A 12,781-nucleotide genomic window follows, 5' to 3' on the forward strand; every position below is an offset into this window, starting at 1 on the left:
TGAAATGCTGTCTTCTGTTCAGAATGCGACTACCACTCTCATGAGCTCACAGTAGCTGATGTTACCTACACAAGGCCTGTACAAGGTCAAGCCAGTTGAAATTCCAGCATGGTCAAAAGAGGTGCTCTGCACCCCCATCCTTACTGAGTAACTATTGGCAACTGATAGCTGCTGGAGGAGGTAAGGGAGAACCATCCCTTTTTAGGGTGTGGCTACTGGTAGATTTCCCATCCTCCAGTGGAGAGCTGAACACCATGCACATATGGGCAATACTAATTTGACTTTGGTGGTTACCAAAACTAAAAATGACATTAAGCTGGGAGGAGGATATACTGGAAGAATAATGAGAAGAGAAACGGGAGGGGTGTGATCATATTTCATGGTATACATGTATTACTCTCTTATGAATATGGAAAATTATTTGTAAACAACAAAGTAAACTGTGATACTCTCTTAAGTGAAGACCTTTTTCCACTCAGATTTCATCTGGAAAGATGAGAAGAAAGGGTAGTCACCCCTGTGTCATGCAGTCAGTCTTTTTCTGAGTGACTCTGGCTCAGGATGAACAATTTGTGCACAGTAGAGTTAATCCTGGGAGCACAAAAATACATTTAAACCTTTGAAAATGAAGTAATCAGACCTCCTTAAACATTTCACCATCTGGGCAAATAACAATCCTGAGGCCAAGACTGTTACCTACAGAAAAAAATTGAGTGTGTTACCGGAGACTGCAGGGCAACAGGTACAAGGATTTTGTGCCAATTAGAAAGTGTTGTGATTGGCACGCTTCTGTGAAACTCTAAAACTACACTTTAATGGAAATGCTAGCTGTCATTCCCAAAGTACATCATGGGACCTCCGAGAATCTTAGAATTAGAAGCAACTAAATGGAAGTATTCATCCGTGGGGAATTCAGACGGTCAGGTGGTAGGTAACACGGGATTTTGGCTGGTGTCTTGGATCTTTGTCTGGTGCCCTCTTTTCATAGATTCCTTCATTATTTGGGATCTTATGGAACCAGGGTTGACTTGAAGGATTCAACTTCAGCTCCAGGATGCAGCCCCACTGACAAGAGACAAGCCTGGGAAGCCCTGATATATTAGGGCTCCCGAAACAGTCAATCCACTAGGCCCCACATTAGAGTACAGTGCTGTAACTCTGCCAGTAGACCAACCTCCGCCCCCTTAGCCATGGGAGAAAAAAAAATAACATCCAACCATTTCCAACAAGTGGGTGAAACAAGCAGCCTTTTGGGTTCTGGGAGCCTCTAGAACCATTCTGGATGTTTTGGGTTTGGCCCTCCAGTACACACTCTGCCACAGGCCATTCTCCTCTTGAACTTTTAGACCCAAGTGTATTTTAAGACAAATTGGTCTCACGTGCTTCTCATTCATTTAAACTTAACACACCGGTGATGTTTTGAAGAAGCCATCCAACAGCTAAGAGGCCTTTTGAGCCTGCTTTTGTCAAGCCTTTTGGTGCCTTTTTTCTTCAAAGCAGGAAGCTGCATTTAGACAATGACAACTAAAATGTAAGCCCTGGGGTCGTACTTGGGTCTAGTTCCAAGTATAGCTCCTCGGAAACCAATGGGTTCAGGAGCCACAGGGCAAAGCGCCTCAGCCTCTGTGTCATGAGGTGAGTTGAGCCCATGCTGTGCTGAGCCTGGGTCAACCGTTCTGAATGCTCTGTCAGTGCTGGTGCTCAGCATCTCTACTCTGCCCTGTTCTTAAGCCTCCTCACAGTCAGGGTGCTTGAACTGGAGGGTGCCTTCCAGCCTTGAGCCCTGGAAAGCCTAGCTGAAAGGATTTGTTCTTTTCTCCAAGCTTCCAAACTGAAGCCTCTGTGGCACTTGGGTAGGTGTTACGAATGTTACCTGAGCCTGCCAGAAGGCTCACTGTTGGACATGATTTAGAATGGGCATGGTTTTAGTTGGGGAGGGGGGGAAGTGAAGCAGAGCTGTGCTGTGAAGTGAGACACACTCTGTGGTCAAGAAAGGCTGGGGATACTCACATGTATGTGGTTAAGCTCTTTGCCTCTGCTGAAGAATCTGAGAGCCTATGGATTTGGGGGTAGTATGCACTTTTAATCCCAGCCCAAGGAGGTAAACAAAAATCAGATATCTAAATTCAAGACCAACTTAGTCTACATAGTGAATTTGAAGCCAACCAAGTCTACATAGTAAGATTCTGTCTCGAAAAACTAATAAACAAAATGCACACACACACACACACAGTTTGTGCCTACAATCAAAACACACACACACACACACACACAAAATAATCTATTGCCTTCTAACTGGGGCTCCAGGGTACAGGCCTGGGTATCTTGGAGGCATTGCTCACCAAGAGGCAGGATAGGAGCCTCCAAAGCCTGGCCCTACAGGTGTGTCTTTGGGTCTCAAGAAACACATTTTCTCCTCCTGTTGTCTCCTATCCATTCCTGGGAATGGACATATGGGCAGCCATCTTATCTAGTCTCTTCTCTGTGCCTTGTGCTCTTCACGTCTGCCTGGGGAGAAACCCAGAGCACATGATTATTGAAGGGATGACAAGATTTAAAGAAGTTCTGGAAGAAACTGTACAGGTGCTGAAGGCAAGGCAGCCAGCACTTGGGCCACACTAGCCACCACCCCCTTCTCTCTGACAATTCATCCTCAACTCTGCTATGTATGCCTCTTTAACAAGTCAGGCCCCATGCAGGGCCAATAGCATACTTGGGGATGGGTCCTGCTTAATCAGGCTTCCCTCTACAGAGGGTCAAGGGCCACTTACTGGTTTACAGGGATTTGAGTATGTTCTGGCCTGTATCCTTGGCCCTGTTCCCTGTGTCCAGTGCCCTCTGTCCTCTGCCCTCTGCCTTCTGCCCTCTGTCCTTGGAGAGAACCCACAACAGACATAAGAACCCACACAGAGCAACTATGAAAAATCTTGAGGTGGATGCTGGTCCTCACTTCTCCACCATCCCTATTTCTCAGCACCCCATCTTTTGCCATCTTGATTCAGTTATGAAGGAGGTTTCACCTCAGAGAACTTTCCAAGCCACCACACAGATTAAAACCAACCCCATGCACTAAATTATCCAGGGAGTCATAATTAACCAAACACAAGATTTCTTCAAATATTTAATCAGTCTGGATACCTCTGTCTTCCAACCCAGTTGGGTAAAAACTCTTAAGAAAGCATGATTAAGGGGTCTTCATAGAAACTGGGCTAAGATGCAGGGAAGGATGAGGTTGGGAAGACTGAACATAACATGTATCTGAGGTCTTTGGAAAGAATTCTACCACTTTAAAACCTCAAAATGAACAAGAAAAGGTTAAACACTCATACAAATTTTAAGGACAACTAAAAGTTCTTTTACACTGAAAACACCAGACATGATTTTAAAATAGACTCTTTAAAAACCTTCAATCTTGCTGTGGTGTGTTCCCATAGCCCCTCAGCACATGCAAGAAGCAAACTAGCTATACCCAGCATTTTCCATGAGCTCAGGAGGACTTTTGCAAAGCAGCAATGCAGCAAGAGATGGAGGAAGGAGAGGACGAGGTGAGAGCAAGCCGCTCAGTCTTTGAACACAGACTCATACCCCAGCAAACTTAATCTAGTTTCTTTTTTAAAAAAATAAGATGGAAATAAATGGAAGGCCTTGAAGAGTCACTGGCAACCTCCTATCAGGGGCCAAGGAGAACACTTTTGGATAACTGCATCATAGGAACTGAGGGTAGGACGTCCTTCAGAGTGACCATCTGCAATAGAACAGCTAGGATGCTAGGCCGACGCCCCGGGGAGATAGTCAACAGGAAATGTGCAATGTCTGTCTCGCTCTCATTCTTGCTGGTTTCCTCTCCGGTGCTGGTGAAAGGCAGTGTCGGAGGCCTTAGCCCAAGGCTCAGAATGGATACTGCGACACATATATCCGCAGTCGGATCACAGAGCTGCCTCTGAAGTTGATGACGGTGTTGACGGTGATCATCTCCAAGTCCAGCTGGATGTCCCGAGGCCCTTTGATGGGGCGTGTCATCACCAGAGTGGCACTGATAGGCCCTGTTTGCTGTGGACAGAACCAGGGGCACTAGTCAAAACTGATACGATGTTAGTGGAAGGGATATCTAGTGACAGCAAGAGGCTGCTGTTTAGCCTGCTTCCATGAAGCGAGGCCACCTGGGCACCTCAGTGGCGCTGAGCTTTTCCCAGCTTTACCCACTCTTTACCTGGCAGGTCTCACCTGAAAGATCATTCCCTAAGGCCTTGGCCCATCTCTGCATCCCTAGAATACAGTGTGGTACCATTGTTTAGAAACATGGACTTCTAGGCTCACCAAAGATCTATTGAACTAGGACCTCTAAACTTAACAGGATCCCAGGTACTTGGTGGACACATAAATAATTTTAAAATGCTGACCTAAAAGCACCAAAATCTGGGAGAGGGTGGGATGGGGGACAGTTGCCCTTATGTAAAGACTATCCTAAAGGAATATCTCATTATTCCATTCTATAAACAAACAAACAGAGGCCTGTTGAGTTAAATAATTGATTGGGGTCATCCAGGGGTAGAGATGGGGAGCTCCATTTCATTTTTTCTGCCTGGTTGTAAACCTCCACCCCCTTTTCATTATTCAACAATTATCAGAAGAGATGATGGACTTCGAGTCTTCTCCCTTGTGATGCCCTAAATAGAGGTAGCCAGGACCAATGCAACAGACAGATACAGGTGTCGGCAGAGGAAACAGCATGGGTGAGAACATGAACAGGCTGGATTATCACTTCTCAGAAGCTGCAGTACCCAGAAAATGAAAGGAACAAACTCCATGAAATCAAGGAACTTGGCCTGGATCAAGGCACATCAAGCATTTACTTTTGTCTCCATAAAGGGAAGGCTCCCCATAAAGCTTGGCACCTCCTCCAAGAACGCTCACTGGCGTGACAGAGGTGGGGCTGTTAGACAGGTTAGCACTAGGCCTGCCTACTCCACTGGGCTATCAGCAGTTACAGCCATGCAATTTCCTCCTGGCACTAGCTTTCAGTATTCCCACCAGCATCCACGTAATTGGTACCTCCTTGTGTAGATACCTTATGCAGATTTCCTTCTCAGCCATTTCAAACTCAGAGTCCAGGGCCAGGACTTCAGCGGGGACAGCTGTGCAGGAAAATGGCTACAACACTCACACATTCATTCATTTTGTCAGTTTGCACTGTTTGCTTCAACGAGGGCCCAGGGTGTTAAGTACCCTGAACTGAAGATGTCTGTGAGAAAGACAGTTTGCAGAGATGCGTGTATGAATGGGGAGTGGAGCAGGGAGAAGCTGCCAGGCTATTATCTGGAACAATGTCTTGAGTGTGTGAGATGGTGCTAGACTCACGTGGCCCTGGAAGTCATTGAGTGCAGACTGGCAGAGCCTTCTAGGACTGAGGACAGCCGCCTCCCCACATCAGCTTTTAAGGCATTACTAAAATACCTGTCCTAAGAATCCTGGTTGTTTGGCGGCTTTGGTGACCACTAATTCAAAACAACGGAGAGAACATATCTCATAGATGGAATATTTGCCTAGTATGTATGAAATCCTGGGTTTGATCCCTAAGATCTTACACACCCCAAAATGAGGGTCATATGAGGCCAGGCATTTGTCTATATCTTTTGCCCACTTATTACTTAGCCCTACACTGTAAATAAGTTAAGACCTATGGCCTTTATATCCCATAAGGTCATGCACGAGTGCAATACTAGAGGATCTGACTCTAAAAGGCTTTTTAATCAATGGGTCCTCTGGTTCTCCATTCCCTGCTATTGCATGGCATGCATTTGACTTTGTTAGTTTGTTCCAAATGTGCACCTCAGAGTATGTGGGTGGGGAAAAGCCATATTATGCTTGTGTCTGAATTCTGTGCCTGAATTCAACTCTGCTATAAGTGAAGGTACAAGAAGTGTGCAAGTGGGTGACCAAAGAAAGAGTGGAGTCAATCGAAAGGACAGCCCACCTGATCCCTGTCACTGTGGGCATAGTGACATTAAACATAATGTGGCACAGTCTAAACACTATTCCTTCTTTTTCTTCTACCTCTAACTGTGCCTCCACGCCCCCTAGTAAATGCCAATACAGACTTCTGTCCAAGGTTCAGCTCTTGACAGACTGCTCGTAGGGCTCCACAAGCTATACCTGTAGAGATGCATGTGCATGCATCCTTGGGTATGTATGTATAATATATGTTCATGTGTGTATGCATGCACCTGTGAGCACGTATGCATGTTTGCATGTGGATGGGTGGTGTGCATGTGTAATTGGTAGCATAATATGGCTTGTCTGCTGACAGAATGCTATTCCCAAGTGCTTCTTATACGTCAGTATGGGAGAACCTGAATGGCCACATGATGCTCCAGTTCCCTAGGTAGCATTCCTAACTTTTCAAAGCTCTCAGAGGTGATGGCTTTCTCACAACTGCAGTAGCAGCGGCAGTGGCAACAGCAGTGGCTACTTATTAAATATTTTCTATTGCAACAGGATGCTCTTAGACCTTAAGATTAGAAGAGTAAGTCAAGAATACTCCACATTCCAGGCTGCTGGTCAGGTTGCCGGGGAAACCTGCCAACGTCACCACTGAAAATCTATGTGGACTACAATGCCAGAAAGAGAGGTATGTTGTGGCAAGTAGCCAGCCAGAGACTCTGCTGCCCATACAGGGAAGTAGTCAGTGGGATATCCATAGACATGGTAATCATCACCATCATCATCCAACATGGTGTAGCAAGGATTTTAGTGTCTTCCTCAGAACGGGCATGATTTTTGGCTACAGTGACAAGATATGGGCCCTGTTTGTCCATCTTGCCCTGTCCATCTCACCATCTATGCACCCTGCCTCTAATCCTAGAGAATCGCAAAAGGCAGTGCTGTCCTTGCCAGAGAGGAAGAAAGGGGCTAAGGACTGCCTCACCAGGGGCAATCAGAAACCTGACACTGAAAGAGACAGAGGTTGTGGCTTCTATGTAAGTTAGCAAGGACTTCGGTGAACGAGAATAAGACAGACAGTAGGACAGTTGTCAAGCAATGTTCCTGGAGTCTTACAGACGCACGCTGAGATGATGTCACCGAGGTGTGCACAGTTTGAGGCAGCAGGGAAGAAAATGGGCAAAGTGCTTGACAGTTTCATGCCCTTCATCCTTGTACATTTGTCAGTCATTCCGTGTTCCGGATGCCACGCTAAGTGAATGACCTCAGCTAATCCTAAAGCAAACAACATTAGGATCTTCTCCAGAGATCAGGAAATTGAGACTTCAAGCAGTTAGATAACATGCTCAAGATAACAGGATTGGAGAAAACTGGAGAAGAACAAGGAACATGACTTAGCCCAGTCACAGTAAACAAAAGGGAGTGGCCTCCAGAGCAGAGTTCTGAGCTCTGGACAGAGTTCCACTCAGAAGTCCATTGATCCCACCAGTCTCAATGTGCCGCCGTCAAGCCCTGTGACTTACGCAAGTCTCACCTAAACCTTTGTTCTGGTCTCAGGATCAGTTTTGAAGACCTTGGCTACCTCCCCATCCCTAAGACTCTTTGGTTATTTTTATGGCAGGCCTATGTCCCTTTGTTGCTTCTATGCCTCTTCTGAATAAAAATAAAAAAGCTTGCAGGTCCTTTGTGGTCATAGGGAGATATAAGCTTTCAGCTCAGTGTCCAGTGATCTTTAGCTGCTATGACAGTCTGGGCCCAGAGGAAACTCCAAAGGATGGGGTCTCTCTCCTGGCCATTCCATCTAAAGGATAGTCTCATTTTTCAACCATCCCTGGGCACCTCTCAGGCTGGTCACCAGAGTGATTATGGGACCTGGGGGATTTTAGTGGGTGGCATTCAAAGAAGTGACCTGTTGCCTAGAAGGGGAAGCCTCTACAGCTCCCGCTCTGCTTGGGGCTGGAGTTTAACTGAGGCAAGAAGAATTAATGGTGAAGTCTTAAATCCCTAAATGGGGAGGGCCATATCTTTATCCCACAACTAGGACTCCTGTGTTTCCAGATGAAGGACACTGGTAGGCTGCACTTACCTTGAGAGGACAGTAAGTCCATCAAGACTTGGCAGAAGTAAGTTTCTTACACACACTGGTGCATAGGAGCTCAAGGAAGGATGGACAAGGAAGGGGACACCCACCCACCCACCCATACACACACACACACAGTCATGCACATGCACACACATGAACCATCTATTCATCTCTTTCATCTTACAGAATGTCCTCCACTACCTCTGCCAACTTCTCCCCAAGCCTTTGATCCTTATGCTTTGGTCTGAGCCAGCTCTAAACCAGCTCCACAAGGCAGGTAGTCACACATGGCCTGATTCTGTTAGGTTATTGCTGATAGTAGATAATGTCTTAGGGACTAGTGAGAATACATTAGTCCCTATGATTCACAGAGCTCCAGAGGCAAGCATGAAGTTCAGAGATATGGCTCTGTCAGGCCCTCAAAAAGGCCTCAAGTGTATAAAACACCCATAGACCTGTTCCCAATGGTGACTCTAGAGGATCATATACGGGCTCTTGGGTTCAGGGGGCCAAACTGTGACAGTGAGGTTTCAATCCAGGCAAGAAGTAAATAGTGTGAGAAAAAAAAAATTAAGATGACTTTAAGAGTCTGAACCCAGGGAAACGGGTGTTCCTAAGTCACAAGGCTCTCTGTAAGAAAACAGCAGAGGGTACTCCGCCATGTGCAAAGAAGGAGGCAGAAATAATAATACATAAGTGACCTGGAGTGACGAGGCCATAGTCGGGATGTGCTGGATAGTTTTATGTCAACCTGACCGAGGCAAGAATCATTGGAGAGGAGGAAGCCTCAGATGAGAAAATGCTTCTATAAAATGGGATGTAGGCAAACTTGTAGGACATTTTCTTAATTGGTAATTTACAGGGGAGGGCCAAGTCTATTGTGAATGGTGCCTGGGCTGGTGATCCTGGGTTCTATAAGAAATCAAGCTGAGAAAACTGTTAGGAGGGAGCCATAAGCAGCATCTCTATGTGGCCTCTGCATCCGCTCCTGCCTTTAGGCTCCTGCCCTGTTTGAATTCCTGCCCTGACTTCCTTCAATGATGGACTATAATGTGGAAGTTAAGCCAAATAAACCCTTTCCTACCAGCTTGCTTTGGTCTTGATGTTTCATCACAGCAACAGAAATCCTGACACACAGGACATATAGCGATCACCAGAAACTAGAAGATATAGGACAGGCTTCTCCTCTAGACATGGGACATACAGCCCTGCAATGCATTGGGGTACATGCAGAAATCATTTCAGACATTTTGAATTCTAAAGTATAAAGAAAAATATTTCTGTTGTCGTAAGCTACCAGGTTTGAGGTCATTTGTTACAAGAGCCACAGAAAGGAATATCCTGTCATGTGTATGTACATGTGTTTATGTGTGTATGTGTGTATGTATGTGTTCATGTACATGTAGGTGTTATGTATATGTGTGTACATGCATGTAAAACAAGAAGTCAACATCAAGTATCTTTTTCTTTCTTAATCACTTTCTACCTTTTTCTTCCCTGAGACAAGGTCTCACTATAGTCCTGGATGGCTTAGACATTGCTATGTAAACCAAGCTAGCCTGAACTCACAGAAATCCATCTGCCTCTTTCTCCACAATCTGAGTGCTGGGATTAAAGAGATGTGCCACCATGCCTGGGTCCACTTCTTTTTTGAGACAGGATCTCTCACTGAGCCAGAAGCTCACCAATTCAGCTAAGCTGGCTGGCCAGTAAGTTTGAGAGATCCCTGTCTCCAACTCCCAATGCAGAGAGCTCAGGTACATATTACCTCAGCTTCAGCACCTGAAAGAGGTCATCATAGACATGAAGCTTTAGAATCTTCCCCTGACAAGTGTTTGCATGTATACTACAATGTGACAAAAATGGTTATAGACTAGTATAGTCATTCCAGGGACTGAAGAAATGAGAAGTCCAGTCACATACATGTCATAGTACTAAAGATATATCCACGGTGTGGTACAAAGGTATACCCACAGCATAGTATTATAGTATAAAGATATAAATGTGGCATAATATTAAAGGAACACAATTTATTATGCAAAGTAAACACATTTTAGGACATGTGCTATAATGTTTTCAAACTTTTTACAGTGTTTTGTATCTGAGCTATTCTATTCATAGCTACAGGTGCAATAGCACTTGAGATGTGACAAGTGCCAAGGAAGACATTATACCTCACTGTAATTAGTTCAGATTTTAAGAGTGCCAATGCCTACTGTGTAAAGTCAGTAGAGTCCATACCTGAGAACTAAGCTTTTTTTTTTTTTCTTTTTTGCTGGCATGTACACACTAGGAGAGTGAGGACATAGGATTTTTTTTTTTGTGCTATATTTTCAGCTTTTAAATACACATAGTAATTGTATAATATACTTGACAAGACGTAAATAAATGTATAAGCAAAGGAGTGGAGTCTTTTCCATCGTTCTGAAACTAAAATCTGTCATGGACTAACTTCTCCTTTCACAAATGAGGCTCCTGGGAGGCAGGAAGGAAGACCATGCAGAAAGTGGTAGACAAGAGTCTCTGAGCACTGGCTCCTACCTCCTCTCTTCTTTCTACACTTCCTATATGATCTCTATATATGCTTACCTGCTTCCATAAAATGTGTCTGTAGACTGGACCACACAAGGCTGTTATTAAAGATGGAAATCACCAGATAGCAAGGACAGAGGAAGAAGGTAGAGAGCAATAGAATGAAAACAATCAACAATGAACTTTAGCCATGACATGAGCTCTCTCGGGCACACACACACACATACACACACACACACACACACACAGACAGTGGCCTTTGTTAAAGATGGCGGTCATTGTTAAAGATGATAGCCACTATTAACGATGGCAGCCATGGTTCACACTTCCTCTTACCCGCATATAGAACTCTCGACCCTCATTGCCAGATTTGATCTGGAAAATATAATAGGCGCCAGGGTAGCGTGTAGTTGCTTGCATCTGGAAGATGTCAGCAGGAACAGAGCGTCCTGATACCACATCCATGTCCCGAAACAAGATGGTGAATGGCTGGTCTCTGCAGCCAGTATGCTCAGCAGGACACATACAGCGGCTGACAGGAGAGAAACCATGTGAGTACTCAGCAAATCCTTTCCAGGCACTGGCTGTGCCTCCTCCCTCACTTGGAAACAAAGTCAAGTTGCTTTTATCATGCAGTGGTGTAACTGGAGACCACCTCTGCTCCCAGTTCTAATCTGAAGGCTTTCTAGAATGTAGATGAGATCTGCTTCCTAGACAGTAGCTTTCCTGGCATCAGATATTCTGGCTACTAAAGAATGTAATTGGATCTCTGGTCTTCAGAACCCTGGAACATTCTCTAGTATGCGTCACATGTGTTATGTATTCAGACATGTGCTGATGGTCACATAGCCCTCACTTCCCAGTCAAGGACATGCATTAAAAAATATTTAAAAGTAGAGGCTGGAGAGATGGCTCAGCGGTTAAAAGCATTGGACTAGAGGACCCAGGATTGATTCCCAACACTCTCATGGCAGCTCACAATCTTATCTTCACTCCATTCCAAGACATGGCAGCTCACAACTGTCTGGAACTCCATTGCCAGGGTGATCTGATGTCTCTTCTGGCCTCTTCTAGGACCAGGCATACATATGGCAATAACATGCACACAAATATACCCATATACACTTTTTTAAAAAATGAAAATTCTATCAGGCTGATGGTTCTCAAGGATCCTTTACATTCTCCATAGCACTCAGCTCAGCATGCATGGACTCTAATTTAAGAGCTCAGAACTCACTGGACACTTCAGAAATTCAACATTAAGTAACACCCATGCCCTCAAGAAGTTTACTTTCTAATAGGAAAAATAAACATATTTAAACACAAACATTTATAATACAAAGCAGATAATTTCTAACCCTAGGAATAACATAGGCATCTGTTGCGGAGGATGCCTACTAGAGATACCTGCTGGCTTATCCATCCTTCCTCCATTCCTGAAACCCCCTCATGGGGCAGAGTTCACAACAAGAGGTAGATACAAAAAGGCATCTGGACTTCGAATTTATTTTGGAAGTGGAACTGACAGTTTTTGCAGGTAGACTGGAGTTAAGGGACAATGACCTAGAAATAACAGTGTTCACCCCTCAGTGCTGGCCACTCTGTCACTCATCTCTCACCTGGGCCTCTGTGACAGCCTCCTAACAAATTACCCTTTGTCAAGCTAAGTCAGGCGACACCATCTCCCACACACTCTTCAGTGGTCACACTCGATGAAGCTTGAATGAAAACTGAACTCAAGTTTTAGCCTCTATGGACTCTACAAGCCTCCTGGATTTGTCCACCCTGCCCCCAACTTTCTCAGCCACTTCTCTTTACCCTTCCTATGGGGAAGGAGCTCAACTTCTTCCTGTGATCCCTGTAGGCTTAAAGACCACCCTGGCTTTAATTGCCTTCATACATGCTGTTCCCTCTGCTCCTCCAGTCTCTTGTTAGTTAACATCAACTCAACTTCCCTATCCAAAGGTCATTCTCTCAGTGGGGCCTTTAGATTCCCAGAACAGGTTCAACTTCCTCTTTCCTTGTCTATAAACTTCTCACTCAGTCTGCATCATTCATTTATGTATTCATTCATCAGCCAATCTGCTTGCTGTCTTTCTCCTCTCCTAGACCTTTGGTGGTCTCAGGAAGCCCACATTGCCAGAAATGAGCTCAAGCTGGACTGTAAAAGGGTTTCTGGTGGTTAGATAAAAGCAAGCATTCTTCTAGAACTTGTAGAACAGGTTT

At 44.9% G+C, this 12,781-nt stretch overlaps 1 protein-coding gene across 2 annotated transcripts in view; it reads right to left on the minus strand.

Annotated features, from left to right (window-relative positions):
- Nucleotides 1-3,108: 3,108 nt before the first annotated feature.
- The window catches only part of Fbln5 (fibulin 5), a 74,079-nt gene continuing 64,406 nt past the window's right edge, over nucleotides 3,109-12,781 (minus strand). For both annotated transcript variants that reach the window (XM_031356000.1, XM_031355999.1), the window contains exons 10-11: nucleotides 10,892-11,087; nucleotides 3,109-4,050 (exon numbers count right to left, since the gene is read on the minus strand). In XM_031356000.1, coding sequence (XP_031211860.1) covers nucleotides 3,889-4,050; nucleotides 10,892-11,087 — 358 coding nt within the window. In that variant the 3' untranslated portion in view covers nucleotides 3,109-3,888. The remainder of the gene's footprint in view (nucleotides 4,051-10,891; nucleotides 11,088-12,781) is intronic.

The sequence above is a fragment of the Mastomys coucha genome, unplaced genomic scaffold, assembly GCF_008632895.1.
Source record: "Mastomys coucha isolate ucsf_1 unplaced genomic scaffold, UCSF_Mcou_1 pScaffold6, whole genome shotgun sequence".
NCBI lineage: Eukaryota > Metazoa > Chordata > Mammalia > Rodentia > Muridae > Mastomys > Mastomys coucha.